Source organism: Lampetra fluviatilis, chromosome 2 (genome assembly GCF_964198595.1).
Source record: "Lampetra fluviatilis chromosome 2, kcLamFluv1.1, whole genome shotgun sequence".
NCBI classification, from domain to species: Eukaryota; Metazoa; Chordata; class Hyperoartia; order Petromyzontiformes; family Petromyzontidae; genus Lampetra; species Lampetra fluviatilis.
In genome coordinates, this window is record NC_136276.1 from 28,385,940 (window position 1) to 28,404,516 (window position 18,577).

Here is an 18,577-nt window from a genome sequence, read left to right on the forward strand (position 1 = left end):
ATTTGATAAAAAAAAAATGGGAAGAGGGGTTCACAGCATGTAACATCAAGGGAATATATTCCATATTTGATGAATGCAATAATTAAATGCTTATCGATATCCGGATCATGGAAGTGTTTCCATTGCTTCCAAATTATTTGAACGTAATTAAAAGACACGAAGATGCATTCATCAAAGATCACTGACATTCTAATTATCCAAAGTCCAACAAGTCGTACCTTGCACGCCCTTGCCACGGTCATTAGCCACATCCTTGGGAAGGCACCCTGGCCTCGGGCAATCATCCGTCCTGCTGGCGAGTGGAGACGCGGGGAGGGTAACCGGGAGGATGCTGCACGCACAAGGAAGCGCCACAGACAGCTCCCCTCCATGGGCACACTGCAGACGTGGCCCCAACACCACACATCCGAAGCGTCCACTCTCAAGCCACGAGCACAGGACCCCGCATCCCCCAGCTGAAGTGACGGAGCCCAGCACAATGTCAAGCAGAAGGAAATCAACCGATAATTCCGAGTCGCCGCCCGCGGGCCCAAGACGCTGGTCCTCGCGGCCGCTAATCCTGGAGATCTGAACCTCTACGTCGTCAGCGTTGGAGCGTAGCAGCAGCAGCGGCGAGAGAGCGTTCGTGGCCGGCGAGCACGGCTGCAGCACGTCCCCGCCGGTGCCCGGTGCGGTCCAGGCGGAAGACGTCCCATTGCCGGCGGGCAAATGCAGGTCGAAGCTGCGGACCGCGACACGGTAATCCCGGCAGCTCTCTTCGTCGCTGGCGGCGATCTTCAGGAAGACCGAGTACTTGGTGGGATCCGGGTTGTGCACGATCCACGTGCAGCTCCCATCGCCGCCCCGCGTGCCGATCTCACGCGAGCCGAACGAGCCGCGCAGCGCCTCGCCGATGGTGGAGGTGCACGGAGGAGTCGAGGTCACCGTGCTGGAAGCGCGAAGGAGAGCCGTGAGGAGGAGGAGGCCGGACAGCAGCGCGTGCAGGGCCGCCCAAGGAGGACCAAGCCAGGCGGGGCTCATGCTTGGTCATCGCAACCTTGTGGAACAGAAGAGAGAGAGGGGGGGGGGGAAGGGGGGATATGAGTGATGCCAAGTGCTCATGGGCAGCAAAACAGCACCTGATATAACGTCGACCTGTGACAAACACCTGTCTGGGTTTGATCTAGAGAGGTGTTTTGGCATTTGACATATTTGTTCGGGTGGCAGGAAATTGATTTCTACCAAGATATGGTGATATTGTGTTGAACTCTATTGTGAGATACTGCACGGTGTTGATATACCTAGGCTGATTGAGAAATATGCCTGGGTTTGATCTCCTGGAAAAGTAGCTACCCGAGGTTGGATGAGTATGTTAACTGTAAGCAATACAAACTGGTGAGCATGGCTTACCTAATTAAAACCAGGTCTTATTTAGTTATCGCACTGATAGACAACAATAGGCGTCTTGTAAACATACTATCCCCTGGTGTGGATACATGGGAGTGTATTCATGCCCTCGTACTCAAATCAGCATGGTGCTCATTTTTGTTCGTAGTTCTGAGCCAATCGTGAAACATTCCACGTTCCTATGGCAGTGAAGAATTATTTTTTTCCCGGTAATACAACCTCTGTGGAGGTGGATTTTACACGTTGGGTGTTGATGCCAACATGTATTGTTATGATGTCAAAATGCATTGGTGTGCATGTGCGACTGATGAAAAGACGATGTTTTTATGCATTCCTCACAACACGCTCCAACCAAGTTGCCCTTAATGCACCAAATCTCATCGGACCACATAGGTCTTAGCAGAAATGTGCCTGATTAGTACTTGGATGGGAGACTGCTTTGGACTAGCATGTGTTCTAAAACAATTATTACCATTTTTATTTGACCAGATAAGGCCCACTGAGCTGCATAGCTATTTTTTAGAAGCAACCTGGCCACAAAAGACAGCTCAACAAAGTGTCTCATCACTTGGAAATATATAGCAGTCAAATACTCTAAACTCACGTTGATGATAAACGTGAAGGGAAAAACCAGAGAACCTGCAGAGAAATCCACACGACCACGGGAAGAACATGCAAACTCCAAATATATAGGCATCAGGGTCGGGATCGAACCCGTGACCTGTGTACCGGGCGAGGTAGTTAACATCTCACCACCGTTCTAGACTTGCTCTGCAAGGTTGGCAGGAGATGGCAGCAGAACAACAAATTATTAAACCCATGCACGTGGATCTTTGAGTATGATATATTCATGTGCGTAGGCTTTCTCCGTGTCCTGTGATTTCCTCCCACGTGAAGTCAAACGCTCATGTTTGGAATTGGCAAAACATCGCAATACTGGAACCTTCTGGGGAAAAAGTATTGAGACTCAGGGAGGCTTACTGGGTAAGTGACAGACATTATTACAATATTATTACATATTAATTCACTGATAAAGCATAGCTAGGCTATCATACTGGTAGGAACCTCCTGGTTACACCAGCCCACAGGGGATTATTGTGTCCGTCCTGCATCCAAAAATGGGAGGGGAGGGGCTGGGTGGGGAGGGGAGAGTGGGGAGGGGTTGGGTGGGGAGGGTGTGGCTGGGTGGGGGGTGGGAGGGGTGGAGCTGGGTGGGGAGGGGCTGGTCACCCCGTGGTGCCCTTATAAAACTCAACGTTTAACCTACTCACGCCGGCTTATGCCCGCCCTCACAGTCAGCCATATTTGCTGGAATACACCACGCCGCCGTTGACCCTGGCCATTGACCGAGCAACCCAACGTTCCTACCAGCTCCCTCCGCAGGAATGTGTTTATTGCAAACAGACAGATGTGAGAATTAAGTAGTGATGGCGTAAAGGATTCGCTGTAGTGAATGTAGCGACCACTGGTGGCTACAGGACTTACATGAACCCATTACATACAACAAATTAATATTGAAAAAGATGGCATCTTGCACAAAGTATTTGATGAATGTGTAACAAAGTGTCGTGAGGACCCTTATTCAGTCGCAAGCACTCTGACCACCGTGCAATGCAGCAGCCTACTTTACTTTCTATACTTGATTAGCCAAACAAATAATTCCGGTGTACTTGCGATTATATAATTGGGTGTACGATAATGTCTAATTGCCTGATATTGTATTCATCCTATGACTAGCTACAGACAATTGTAGCTTGAATTAAGTATTTCAATTACATTTTAAATGCATGAAAGGCACCTTTCAAACATATATACATATCTGTTCCTCTCTAGATTTTTTTTTAACCAAAAGTTAATTTAGTGATATAATACTGGCAATGTGTTTGTGTTGTTCTTTTAAAGATAAACCATTGCAAGATAAAATGTCTCGAAAAAGTCGAGATGGCACAGATTTAAAATGAGATGACCACCGTGCAGGCTGGCTGCAAATGTAGGCAACAAATTTATTTTAGTTACCGATCTAAATCACGACCAACAACATGCAGGAGACTCAATACAGTATCGATCTAGTCGAGCACAGTTCATTTAAAATGAACTGCAACTACAGATGCTGCACATAATCCCTCTTTTTTGTTGGTATTATATTGTCCTACAATACTCAGCACTGAAGAAAAGGAGCTTAACCTGCGTCATCCCGAACGCTGGGCCGAGTTAAATACTTCTTTTAGCAAAAGCATGTTTTGAGACTTTCTGTCCAATGATGCATTGTGCACTCTTTCTGTGTGGACGCGGACGTTGAACTTATTCAGTACGTAGCCAACCGCGCTAATCGGAGGTGTGAATGCACGGTGCGCTGCCCTGAAAATGTTTTTGTTGCAAAAATGAATCTTTGTTAGGAAATTTCACACTCTTAAATGATATTTGGGCACCGCTCAACTGATTATAGAGGCCTTGAGCCAGTGATGTTGGGGACCCATTTCTACGGAGGACAACCACTGTTGGCTTTTCTGCAATGCGGTACCTATGGTCTTGGCTCAACAGAGATGATGGGTTCAATCGGCTCCCAACTGGGATTTTAACCCAAGAACCCGGGGTGCTCTGCCGCAGTGCCACCCAGTTGGTTAACTAAAGCTGGATACTAATTACAGTTGGTTTTCAGAGCATGACCACGCTCTGGCAGATGAGTTGAGCTTGTTATGAAAGCATAGCTTGTATCGTTAATTTAATTTACTCCCTTGCTAATGTATATCACATCTTAGCTTTTATATTCCTCGTATGAATGCAACTTAGGGCTCTTGACCAATACAATTCATAAAGATTTACTGTCTAAATAAAAACTATATTTTCGTGGCTCATGCTAATTTATAAACTTTAAATTAATGGTTCATTCAGCACTTTTTTCGTCACTAAAACATTTATAATGGATGAATACTCTCCATCCGGTCATGGCTATTCACGCGTATAATCGGTCACGTCTGGTCATTTAAATTTATCAAGCATTTTGTTGATTTGGCCGTTTTCACAGAACGTGCATACATCACCGGCGTCGCCAGGCTTTCGTCACGCTTTCAATGCATGCAATTAACCCCCGAAGCACATCAACCGCAATTCTATTGCATCACTCGCCATTCTGCGGGCGCCGCAGAAACTATTCATTATTCACATAATTGTGCAACTTGCGGAGTTTCTTTTTCAAATTTAAAGCTTTCGCGACTGCAGGGATTCATCTTCTTGGTTCTTTCGGTAAAGTCACGTAGAAGGGAAATAATAAAATGATAGAAATAAAACATAATCAAATAATTCTCACGACGTTTCGGCCACAACGCAAGCAGCCGTCCTCAGGTGAAGACCAGGTCTGTCTTGCGTTGTGGCCGAAACGTCGTGAGAATTATTTTATTATGTTTTATTTTTATTATTTTATTATTTCCCTTCTACGTGACTTTGCCGAAAGAACCAATAAGTTGCGAAGTTTCGGTTCACAATTGTGCCCCCACCAGGAGGAACGCGTGCCCCGAATATATCCCCGAATAAAAATATGGGTTTCATGGAAGAACCCCGAACGTCGAACACAAGGGGTGACAGCAGCGGCACAAAGACGAAAGGCAAGTTGTTTCCATCTTGGGAACCCCTAAGAATTGAAAGAACCCCCATGAAACCCATGACTCATAAACCCACGTGGAACAGTGCGTACAGCGATCAACACAAGCGTGGAGTCGTGCACAGATTCCCTAAGTGAGGAGCTTTGTCTACTTCTGTGAGAGAGCTTTGATGGGCATTCGTTAAAGCTACAGTTCATTATATGGCGTGAATAACATCATCGTCTATTTGTGGAATAAACATGTTGCGAGATATTTTCACGGGGTGGTCAAAATTTAACATTTTTGAATGAGAAATTAAACAAACGTTATGATCTATGACAATGTCTAAAATGAAGTCTGACATCATATCTCCATACGGAAAATATGACAATCACGTCAAGAGTACCGTACTGTACAATAGTTTAAAGTTGACCTATTTAACAATCCTGGCACTGCCACTATTCAATCACTGCTCGGCTCACAATCAAAAGGCAGCAACTTATAATCCCAGCCAGGGGGCAGGTCAAAACTAATACCACTTTGTGGTAAGTCAGCAGTGATTGTTATATCGAGAGAATGGTACCCGCACCATGTGAATGTAGAATAATTATCACCACTGGTTCAGTGGTCAATAGATACGATTTTCACCTCGACTCTTGTTTAAGCAGAGAGAACGTGTGCCTTTCACTTGACATTGGTTTTAAGAGATGCACTTCTTGATACTACATTAATATCCATCCATTGAATAATTGGATGAAACAAATTATACGGAATTACGTTTTGGATTGAACATTTGCCATTAATTAAAACGCTCTCTCTATCTCAGCCAACTGTGAAAGTGTCTTCATAAAGAGACTAGTTTATTGTGATGAAACACGCACACACACGTGCTCTCGTTTCGAATTAATCGGATAGAAAACTACTCCACTGATGCTGTGACGTTCGAGGTTTGCCGGTCATTTCGTCTTCAGAGCACGTGTGCGTAGTAATGTATGCGGTATTCTTCTCCCCGAATTTATGGTAATGAGCCTTGCAGAAAAAAATATAAACTCGCAAACGTCCAATTTTTTTTAAACTCGTGGTGATGTTCAGCTGGAATCCAGAACATTCACGCAAAAGTTCAAGTCACTGAATTGGAATACAATACATTGAAGCTGACGTCAACGTGCTGTCAATTGTTAAGTGCCCTTAACGTCTGTCGAACTTTAGAATTCCTGAATAAAAATCATGGCTTGCATGAAAAAACGGGGAAATGTTCAAAGCAGCACGGGTGAATTAAATGTTAATTTTACAACAACAATAAGAAAACTCACACTGCTCAGCAACACTGCCTTAAAAAATAAACAATTCGGCAGCGTTTCAGGCAAAGGTCCTCTTGATCGCACATGAAGAAGAACCAGTTGGCTGAAAAATTGCCGATTATAATTTTTTTCCTCTTCATCTAAGGCGGTGCTGTTGCCACAAACTGCTCATTGTGCTTGCTCACCACTGCCCGCTCGGCATCACCACATCATTTGTCACATTTTCGTATTCAGTTTGACCTCCAACAATGTAGATGCTACTGGCTCAAGCTTCGAGTGCAGCCTCGTTAGAATGAGTGCGCTGTGGTACAGGGGGGTATATCCTCCGCTGCTGGACCGCATTAATGTGTTTTTTTCCTTTTCACAAATATATGCCTTATTATTATTCCCGGCTTCCAATCTCTGTGCCCATTATGATTCTCCACAGCAGAATTTCATTACACGGAATTAAAATGGGATCCACGCGTTGTGTGCGAAGATGTACGCAATTATGCATACACGTGAAAAAGTGAACTGTACACCGTATACACATGCAGCACACAGAATAGCCTGACTGTCGGGGCAATGCTGTTAGATAGCAGCACTGAACATGGTCCACACACATCGCATGAAGGGGTGGTACGGCAAGCTCCACACACGACCACCTTTGTCTCCCGAGCTACAATGGTTTACCTGCATCATGGTATTCACTGAAGGCCCCAGGAGAGGTTCTGAGAGCGTTTGCCACTGATATTAGCCATGTCCGGAAATGAAACTGGGTTTGCAGTGCGGGAAGCACTGCTCCCCACACGTCGACACACGTACACTGACGTACCAAGTTACCTACAAGTGTGCATTTTGTGTTTGCGTCTATTTTAGGCATGGGGAGACAAAGATGGCGACATTTTAGATGTGCAAAAAGTGCACAAATTCATCGATTTGCGTCGATTACAGAATTCGTAATACGTGCATCAAATCACACGTCGGTGGGTGTTTACGCACCGCACCAGCTGCTCATTTTTAGGCTGAGTTGATGTAGAGGAGGCACAGGACAAATTCTGATATCACCAGAGAAGAGATATGAGCGATCGCTGGCACGATAACTCAGGTGGCCCGTGTTCGTCGCGCTACACTTCTACGCCGTCACCCTCGACTTTGGGTACATTGCCGTGGGTGTCATAAACACGACCGCATCCACAAGCAGACACCTCGGTGGTGCTGAAAAGGCAACTGTTTGGATTCTCCACACGCAGAGATGGCCCCGTGGACGTAAATCCCTGCAGCATGAGAGCTCCCACCATGAAGGTGACTCGAGTGGACTATATTTTGTCCTGCGCCGTTGCGTGTCTTCCCCCACACAAAAAAAAACACTGCGCCGCCCATGTCTGCGCAATAATCGAAGACCATTAGCGGGCAGCACCGCGAACATCCCAAGCCCGCTGTCACATTAATCCCGCCATTGTGGGGAGGCAGGGGGATCACTGCCTAGGCTACTGCTCCTGGAGGCAGGGAGCTCGGGTAGGGAGACGGTGGTGGGGGCGGAGGGAGATATTCTCGGGATGCGAAGTGATGCTCAGATTTTAACCGCAAGGATCAGCGGATACAAATCGCGATTTTGCATCCCGGATTTAATGCATGCCGATCCGCTCAGATGCGGCATGCACCTTTTCAAAGCGTCCGTGGTCAAACCTGTAAGAGAGAACGTGCCATGCGACCTCCTGATGTTGTTTTTACTTTTCTGTAGGCAAACAGAGGCATGTGGATGACACGATCAAAGTACACTGCCACAGCGAATGCTGTGATATATTCCCTAGCAGCAATGCTTTAGGTGCCACTCTTGAAATCAGTGACATGTTACTATTTCAATGATGGGATCTTAATAAGACGCGAAAAAAGGAAAACACACTATCGCCACAGTACGCAAGCAGCTTAGCCATGGTCGGAATCTATAAAACATTTAAGTTGTCCTTTTCAACTGCCCATGATTAATGATACCCATTGACTAAATTCAATGCATAAGAATGCAATACGTGGAAAGCCTGGTGGCTGAACTCTGACAGGTCAAACACCACAATATGGGCACATTTACATTGGCGTCATTGTCTGGCCCAGTCTTCACCTGGGATTAGAAACTACAACGGAGGATGGTCCCCTGAAGAGGATTTTGTAAAACAACACAAGCCAAAATGAGCGGTCATTTTGTTCGTTGTATTCATGTGCAAAATACAATGTAAAACATCCCAGAAGCCAAGGGGGGGGGGGGGGCAGGAAGTCGAGACGATGGTGAAATGTTCTCAAGAAAGTCTATGACGTCACTTCCTGGTTCTCGTTCAGGTGATTAAGTAATAGGGCTGGACTGGGGCAATATAGGAAATTGTTTTAGCATGCATTGATCTGTGCTAGCTCCCGACTCAATTAAAGAAAGTGTTGCAATACAATAATGAGCAGGGAGAGGGGGCGTTGGGGGGGGGGAAGTCTAGACTGATCAGACTTTTATTCTGGATCGAATGATTTGTCTGGTTCGGTCTTCCTCACTCCACATTCACACTCACGGACAGGCTTTACTTGTGCGATATACGAGTAAAATCTCATTTGTACGGTCAGTTGCCAAGCAGTACTCTGACCTTGAAACGTTGCTTGAACCGCTCCTTGGAAGCACCAATAAGAACTGCCCTCCAGTTTTGATTTCAAATATGGGTTTGCACGTGAGAGGAAACATGTTGATACTTTTAAGTGCCAACGAGCCTCTGAGAAAGAAACCCCCCCCCCCACTATGAGCAGCCAAGCTAAGCCACCCAAATACAATCTTCCGTCGAATAAGGCACGGCAACTCTGGCCCTAACACTCCTTTGCATGCCACTGTACCCGGTGGCTTACAAAGGGCATAAATAAATGCCGCTGTTCCTGCTATATACAGGGGTCTCTCGGCGACGTGTGATGAATACCCGCCCCCGCCCACTCGCTGTGAATCATGGCCATCTTCGCTCTCACTCGGGGCTCACGGGGCATTGAACTTCTGCGTGCATGCGCGCCTCAGCGCACAAGTACTGGCGCTTGCATTCAAGACCCCCACCCCCTCCCACCTCGCCCCCAACACCCCCCCATCTGGTTACACAATCGCGCTTGCACCACAGCGACAAACGTGTAAAGGCCCCACGCTAAACCACAGCTGCTTCACATTCTGGCCGGTGGCTTGATAAAGCATCGGCTGCTAACAGAGGCCGCGACGCACTCAATCCACGAGTCGTCCGTTCGGAGGAGGCGCATCACGTGTCTCAGATATTTGCTTTAAAGGCCGCCACGTGCTTTTTTGCTCGGTGTGTTCTTCTCGCATTCGAAACATATCCTCGAGTGAAACATTTTTCTTTTTAATATCCGTCACCCGATTATGCGTGAGAATTCGTTCATCCGCCGTTGGGAGAACCTGGTTCTCTTTTCCAAATATTCAGGCGGAGGGGGGGGCATCCAGACCACGGATAGACTGAGTTGTTTGGAAAATTCTTCCAATTATCCGGGGGTTATCTGTGGTCACGCCGCTCCCCCGCCCCCCTAGGATAAACGAGTGGATCCCACAGTTGGAACCTCCGGATATTCAGAAGCAGGTTCTACCCGTCCAACCTGGTTTAGCCCCAGATACATGGAGTTTTAACTGTTCTTTAGCCGAGTAACGGAAGCGTTAAATCGTAAAGTGGCAAAAAAAAACCCCGCATCAGGTCTGCCCCTCGTGAAGGTTGTCATTCAGTGTCCATTGGTAACAATATTATGAATGCAAGGGATATGCCCGTCGTTGTTGTTATTATTATCATCATTTCCCACACCTACCATTGAATGCATCTATTCTGGTGCTTTGACTGCTGCATTCAATTAACGCTCCGCATGTTTTCTTTCAAGCTGGCTTAGCCTGCATTCCCACGGGCAAAGTTACCTACGCTGAATTTGTCCATTTTAATTGAAAACCCATAAATTTACTTCCGACCCCTCTGGTGAATCAACATGTTTGTGGTGATGCCCATGGGATAACAAAGGCCCCGACAGCCAGCGATAGATTTTATAGCGTTCATGTGAAGTCACTGTTTACTTTGCAGTCATATTTGCCCAATCAACGTTCTTCAGTCCCGTTTAAGTCACGAATCGGTACTTTTGCGTTGCGCGTTGTACGTCTGAATTGAGAAAGAAAACAAACGTTGCTACATTCTCCATGCTTGTTTGGTACTTTTAAATACATTGCGGGGTAGGCATCGCATACAAATCTATTTGAATTGAATATAAGCACTTGAATGACTTATCATTGTGGTGCGTTGGACTGGTGCACGGGTCTCGTTAACTCATTAACCTTAAACGTGTGCAAATAGAAATAATGTATTTTCTCACGTACAATCATATGCATCTGTCGAAAGCATAACAATAACGTTAAATTGATTCATTTACGCATCATTACACCCAGAAGAGAATGCCTTGCCTGTTAAGCCTGGGTGTGAACGGGGTAGATGGGTGTGTATGGGGTGGGCTGGTGAGTGTGTGGATGTGAATGTGCTGGTTGGGTGTGCACGGGGTGGGTGAGTGGGTGAGTGAGTGCGTGGGTGGGTGGGGGAGTGCGCGGGTGGGTGGGTGGGTGAGTGAGTGGGTGGGTGAGTGCGTGGGTGGGTAAGTGAGTGAGTGGATGGGTGGGTGGGTGAGTGAGTGGATGGGTGGATGACTGGGTGAGTGGGTGGGTGAGTGGGTGGATGGGTGGGTGAGTGGGTGGGTGGGTGAGTGGGTGGTTGGTGTTGGTGGGTGAGTGGGTGGGTGGGTGAGTGGGTGGGTGGGTGTGTGAGTGGGTGGGTGGCGACACAGATTCGATTCCCACTCACGACCAACACCAGTGACGATTATATCAAAACCAGTCCTGTGCCTCCCCTAGATCGACTTAGCCTCAAATTAGTACCTGGTGAGGTGTGTAAACATCGCCATTCGGGAGAAAAAGGCGGCCGGGAGTGGTGCTGGCCACCCACCCCCTGGTGTGCCGTGCCGGCCGTCATATACTCTGCTCGCGAACAGCACTTGCCCCAACAGTTTGTTAAGGCTATAGGGGGGATCTTTGTCTTTGTGTATGGGGTGGATGGGTGTGTATGGATGGGGTGGGTGTTTATAGGGTGGGTGTGTATAAGGGGGGTGGATGTGTACGGTGTGTGTACGGGGTTTGTACTAGGTGTGTATGTATGTATGTATGGGGTGGGAGGGTGGTTGGGGCAGGCAAGCCACATGTTTTTGCCCTATTAAATGGCCTTCACTGGCCCCCTCGGATATTCAACGTGGTCCCCCATTGCTACCTGTCCCCTCCAATTTACAAACTGTCCAGACGCTGCTGCTGTTAGGCACAACGTGTTATTACAGTGGAAAGCCAAGTTTGTGTCATAAAAATATCACATTCGCTACCAATTAGTATAAATGCATGAATTAGACTTCAATTTAATCACATTTCCAAATGACAACGTATTCTATCATGGGGAGCCAGGATTAATTACGGACCTATCCACACGTGACTAAAATGAGGATACATTATATAAAAAAAGGAAAATAATTAGCTGAAAACATGTTCTAAATTATCTCCTAAATTTTTCAGTTAATGTGTATAAAACGAAATTAGAGAACTCTTTGCATGCATTTAGCATGATACCTCCTGGGCAAGTCAAGCATTTTTGGCATTGACATACCCCAACCTAAACAGGTAAAGAAATGTTTGGACCTAGGACTCTCTCTCTCTGTCTCTATAGGGAAATGCAGCATGCATATCAATGGCTTCTCACGGGGATATAAATAGAACAATGATAACCGCATCCCATACTTGAAAATTGAGTAACGAGCACTGCACGCATGCGTTGATCAGCTGACGTGGAAGGATGGGCGATATCAGACCCTCAAGGCCCAGAGGTGCTCATTCATGATGCATGTGAAGGAGTGGATTTCGAATCGCTGCCTGGCTCATGTCAGTCATTCACTATCACTCATCAGGGATATTCATTGAACGTCCATCTACATACAAGAAATTCATCTTCACTGACACCATTGTCTATTATATTATGCATGGCCAATGAGCTATAGTATGGAGCATAAATGGGGTGGAGCGGTGGTGCAGTTGTTGGTGGACTGAGCAATGAACGTGAAGACCTGAGATAAATTCTTAGCAACGGCTCTATATGAGCTGATCCCGGGACCAGCTGACACTGATAACCTGGTAAAGCATGGTCAAATGTTGTTGAGCAGGCAAAGCATTAACAAGCCTCCATTCAGGATCAGATGAACAAAAGCCTATTATTAACGTCATTGTGGACGAATCTCCCAGTTCAACGTTCACTGGTCAATGTTGAAAATTCCACATTCTATTCTCATGGCAGAAACAAGGTTCTGTACAGGATGGCCACCGTGGACATCTCACGTATCTGATACCGAATTCATCAACCCTGGAGGGATAATTCGGCTCTGACCCCCCCCCCCCCACGGAACCCCGCCCCCAATTCCAATTATGAGTCAAGCGCTCTGTCATGATGCCTGCTGGAGCACGTGATCGTACAGCTTTAAATGTAACTCATTCACGTGTAAAGTATACAAAAAAATACACGAGGATAATTTCATCTGCACCTTTCCATCCGGAAAGCATCGGAGTTTTGACGCCGAGCAGGACCAAGAACTAATTATGGCCAAAAAAAAATCGCCCAAGAGATGTGGACCTTTTTGGAGGCTCTTATAATAATAGCTCAAATAAATTAGAAGACAGAAATGCTGGTTGACATTACTCGGAGAAACGCGCCACCCCACACCCCACAGGGGGCAATTGTTTTGATATGGTACTGCCCTGACCCGCTTGACGGGCGATCGGTCGATGACCATTTATATAAAAAAAAGAGGGCCGACAGAATCGAGGTGTGATCTTGATTATGTTACACCTTGCAAATAAAACGATTGGCAGCGCATATACATCATCAATCTTCTCCCATAGGTTATACGGCATCGATTAGGCGGCGCAAGCACGCTCCGCCGTCCCCACGATATAAATAGCTAAGGTCTGGTAAAGTGTCAATTTTCCATGAGAGCAAAAAAAAAGTATCTTTGAGTTAGGCTGCAAGGGGGGCCTTTAACGCCACGCTTGACTGTGAAATTAAAGAGCACATTTTCCGCGCACACTGTGGCTGGCATTAACTCGAATAATAACGCAATTAGCAACCGCGAGACGCCAAGGTATAATACAGTAAACGGGTTTGCTTAATTAGTATCGACAGGACTTCTCAAATACTGACGTGCAATCAACTGGGGAAGCGAGGTGTAAATCCATTTGCGTGACCGATGCACATGCTAACATTTTTTTAATACCCTTTGGATTTTTCATTTACCTGGGACTTAACCGGTAAAAAAAAAAAATTCGTTGTATAGTTTAATTTAATGAGCAACGAGTGTTTTCAGTTGGCAAATTTGCAACAAAAAAATACACCGACGCTGTTATACAAAGGTTCGCGACGTCCCTTGCCGATACTGAGTAGCAACATGTTTGATGGCACCACCGGTGTTAATCTGTGACAAAAGATTCCGACGCGGTCGTGCGCCCAATTGTCACACGTGCAATATTTTGTCAAACGTAGCACGTAATTAACTCAGGCACGCTCAGATGAAACTCGGTGTGGACCGGCTCCTCTGAGAGTCTGAATGCCGCGAGTCTTAACACAAGTCTCCCTCGCTAACCTAATGAGCAAAAGGTATAAATGGAATGGCAATGGCATTGCTCCGAGCTAACAGAGAAAGCTAGGTAGGCTTGGCAATACAACAACAACAAAATCACACATCAAGGTGAGAAATTGAGGTTATATAACTACAAAAGATTTCAATGCTGACGGGTTCCATAATTGCATTGCCTTCTGCGAGCCATGGACACAAACACCTCCTCCACTGCAACTCTCTAAGATATAACACACAGCTCTATTGCCCGTTGGTTGCACACAGGGGAATTGTACATACAACAATCAAAATGAATACGTGAATTTGAGATGGAGCAGTTAATCACTCACCTATGCGTGTGCGCTATGATAACAGTTTTGTATGATGCGTTTTTATTGTTTTACTGCATCATTATTTTTTTTACTATTATTAGTATTCATGATCTGTTGTTATACTTGAACCTAATAGGGGAAATGCAATGTCTCCACGGCAGTGCCCGGTATTGTAATTTAGCACTGTGCTTCGTGTATTTTCAACGCCTAAGAACAAATGACCCAAGATGTACCCGCACCTTAACGAGCCGAGATCAGCCCGGTTCGTGCTATGATGGGTGACCGCCAGGGCTTGCGTTTGAGACTCGGGGCTGCGTTGTGATCAGGCGTTGGCAGTGCACCTCCGATTAGCGCGCTTGACAACGTACGATGAGAGAGAAGATCAACGTACGTACATGCTCGGTGTCGTCCCTTCGTATTTGTGGGGGTTTTCTCCGGCTACTCAGTTTTTCTCTCAGAAGTCAACCACTCATTCATGGAATTGGCCAAACATCCCAAAACAGGTTTCCCCCCCTGCAAAGAGCCTTGAGAGTCGGTGAATCTTTCCTGGAACAATAATTGTAATCATTAAATATTTACCATCGGTAGCGGTAACTGGCATCGCAATTCCACGGGCATGGGATTTATGCCGATGCAATGATGTGCGTGCGCATTCACTCTGGCTTACGGTGCAGTGCGTGAGCCTACACGGTACAACGCATGCACCTAACTGCCGGCGTTACAAATGCATCGCGAGTGCGGAAACGCACGTACACACTCGTAATGAATCACCACAAGCACCGTTCAGCTGTAGCCAATGAGCCCGGCGTGTCTCCTACGTGCAAATACAACAACACGGTGAGCAATGCGTCCGTGCGGTCGACTACCCCGAGAAGCGTTTTGCCGTCTTTAGGCAGTTGAGCACGTTCCGTTGTGTTTCCACCGGGGGCCGCCTCCTTAAAATCGGGGAGCGTGGGGCTGAATTTGGGGCTCAGAGCACATTCCTTAGAGCTATCTCTAGGCTACCCGGCCCCGCTCAGCGCACAATGAGCAGTCTTTTATCCTGTCTCCCATCCTTGAAATTAGCGCAAAAACACCCACTCGCTCCTTCTCTCTCACCCTCTCGTCCACGCAAGCTTTGGATTCAGTCTCGAAATCTCAGCGCCGAGCAAAACCTTTTTTGGGGTGAGAACATGCAATATAAACGTGGTCTCTTGTTTCGATGGCGATAATTGCACGCTTGTCCGTGGTACACGATTGCGAAAGGGATCTGAGAGCTCTCCGCTTCTATGGAATAGAAACGTAGCAATGGGGCAAAACAATAAAGAAAAACTGGATGTGAATGAGACACCCGCGTTTAAGAGACTGCTAGCGGTGGCATGCAGACTCAACTAAAACACGGGCGAGCATTCATCAGTATCTGTGCCCCATAGCTAAAAACGCACACAGGCAGACTGACGTTACGCAAAACAATCCCTTCAAAAGCAGGACGCAAAGTTCTTATTTTAATTTGGTCCAATTGCTCAAATTATAATCACCGTATTTTTTCCCCATCTCGTACAATATATTTACGGATGTCAGGCTAGAGATGTCACAACCGTGACTGTTCAGCGAATGGCTATGTTCGCACCTCCGACGAGGACGTTTGGCTACGTACGGTGCGTGCAAGAAGTTCAACGTGCACGCGTACGTTCGAGTCTGCATTGTGAGTCATGCATAAACCGTGCGCTTGCATGCGCGCGTGTGTGTTTGTGTGTTACGCGCATTCCCCCGCCGTTACCGGCACTTGCTCACTGCCCCCCCCTCCACCCCGTGTGTAACAAGGCGCGCCATTCTCTCTCTCTCTCTCTGCGTTGTGCACATGGCCCTTGCGAGTGGCGATTTTCCATCGGGCTCAAATCGGAGAACGAAGAGCCGAGAAAGAACGATGGGAAAACGAAAAAAAAGGGGGGCAACAAAAGCGAAAAAGGGACCAAGGAGCGATGGAGAGAGGTCATTGTGTGAAAGCGACGTTCGAGAATTAGGATTCAAAGCAGCGCGCTGAATCGCATCGCATGTGACGATGCCGCACACTCAACTATGCGCAGAGCGAACAGCAGAGGGTGTTTTGGGATTGGCAAGCGAGATATTGGGAGACGTTTAACGCAGCGGTCGGGCGGGACTGCCGCTCGTTTGGGCTCGCACTTGGGCTCCAAATGAACAAAACTCTCGCAGAGGGCACGTTATCTCCCCACACGTTATCTCCCCACACGTTATCTCCGCACACGTTATCCCCAATTGTGAAGACAATATGCATGCGCTCCGCACGCACGCGCGCACGTATGCCGAACGGACTTTGCGCATAGGAAACGTAACGTTGGAATGGAGGAGGAACCGGTGCTTCGAGCGGCATCAACACGAGGATATTATTGCGCCGAGATGAATTAACCGAGACAACAACAACAACAACTAAAAAGCGGCAACAATCAACTGAAAAAAACCCCCCCACACACAAACATGTTACTCTGTCGCGATAAAAGCGTGAGAAAGTGGCGTTGAGTAGCAACAATGCTGTGGCGAGGCGGGATCGCGAGCGCTTCCAAAATGACACAATCGTGCGCAAAGAAAAAAAAACCCGGCGCAAGTGAATGTCACGGCGCATCGCGTGGCCGTGCGATCGTAATCTCCGTCGCGCACACAACGCGCCGACAACACACGCGCTCTCGCACTCGACTTACCGACGAATTACAGCCAGTTTTGTCTTCTCCCGTCGCTCCTCGGTCGCAGATTTTAATCCAATAAAACAACCCCCCCCCAACTACACGGCAGAGCAGAGCGCCAGGGCGCATGCAGTAGACGCGAACATCACGCTGGCGCGCCTCTCACCCATCAAGTTTCTCGCTTTCTGATCTTCCTCCTATTAACGAAGCTGCTGCTGCTGTTGCTGCTGCTACAAGTATTCTTCCTCGCTACTGCGGGATGTCCGAAACGAGCCTCTCCTCGGAGCTACTCGGCGCGAATGCTGCGGAGATTGAGCGCGAAAGCCCCGACCCGAAGAAGCAGACGCTCACGAGGAGGAGGACGAGGAGGTGGTGGATGTGTTGACGATGGCTTTGAGAGAGGAGGAGGAGGAGGCGGCGATGAGCGGAGACGCGGAATCCATGCGCAGCACAGCGAGACGCCCCTCTGTCTTGCATCGCAACACTCTCGCTTTACATCCAGCGGATGTGCACCGCATTGCAACCTTCTCTCATCATCATCAGCAGCAGCAGCACCACCATCACATCATCATCATCCAGAGGACGGCACGCATCTTCTTTTACGAGTCCCACTCTCGTGCGATATTGTGTTGACACGCGGTTCCCTCACTGGAGAATGAAACACATTGCGCTGCTGGCTAGGAGCGAGCAAACCTAGACGCGCGCAGACAGAGCACACGACACTTTCGGCAGGTGCACGTCTCGAATGAAATGCGCGCCTATTTACGTGTCGCTGGTCATGACAAGTCTGGCCGTCCTGAAAGAAGAAAAGAAGCAATAGAATCTGATGTGAAAACGTAAATATCACTGCGTTAATCGAGAGGATTGGGCAAAGTAGCTCTGCGGTTCGAACGGGGCTCGCGTTTCTTCTGATCGCCTCCTTTCGGCTCCAAGCGTTTCCAATGCGTCTCCCGGGGCGAGCGAAAGAGCGAGTCAGCTAAAGGCACGGAGAGAGAGAAGAAGAGAGGGGGGGGGGAGAAAGATTACGATAGACCAAACCGGGGTTGTGCGCAAAACGCGGAGAGAGCGGAGCGCGGATTCAGGAGTGTCGGGTATTTATTGTACTGGCTGCTTAAGATGTTCTCACTGATAAAGCCGCGAATGTATAGACAACACCATTGCGAACCCGTAGTATGTAATTGCGCATGCAGTATATACTGCAGTATATGCACAATAATACTACTACGACGAAGAATGCTGAAATAGTATGGTCTCTATTCTACATGTGTAGAATAGAGACCAACACGAAATGAGTCTTTTCGTACGCACGGTGCAATTATTATTTATTCATGGGAATGCTCGACTCGCAGATTCGGTTAGCGTTCAATCCCGACCCGTGCTCGAACTATGGACATCATTGTTCGGTACATGCAGCCCAGTCCCGTTTTCTAGCAAGTCAACGGTGGCCGTCATATAGGCGTCACGGGAATGTGGAATTTCCAGTTCTGGCTCGAGGGACGCCAAGCGGAGGACGAGTGTCGCTCTCTTTTCGCATGAAGAGACACTGACGTTCAAACCAATGCTGCTACATGCATGTTATGAGCTTGTGCAACGTGTAACTTACAAAGACAAAGACCCCCCTAACGTATAGCCTCATA

At 47.4% G+C, this 18,577-nt stretch overlaps 1 protein-coding gene across 6 annotated transcripts in view; it reads right to left on the reverse strand.

Moving 5' to 3' along the window:
• The window catches only part of LOC144944915 (adhesion G protein-coupled receptor B3-like), a 176,226-nt gene extending 158,265 nt beyond the window's left edge, over positions 1 to 17,961 (reverse strand). For all 6 annotated transcript variants that reach the window (XM_078873091.1, XM_078873095.1, XM_078873094.1 and 3 more), the window contains exons 1-2: positions 16,959 to 17,961; positions 219 to 1,036 (exon numbers count right to left, since the gene is read on the reverse strand). In XM_078873091.1, the coding sequence (XP_078729217.1) occupies positions 219 to 1,020 (802 nt within the window). In that variant the 5' untranslated portion in view covers positions 1,021 to 1,036; positions 16,959 to 17,961. The remainder of the gene's footprint in view (positions 1 to 218; positions 1,037 to 16,958) is intronic.
• Positions 17,962 to 18,577: the final 616 nt, after the last annotated feature.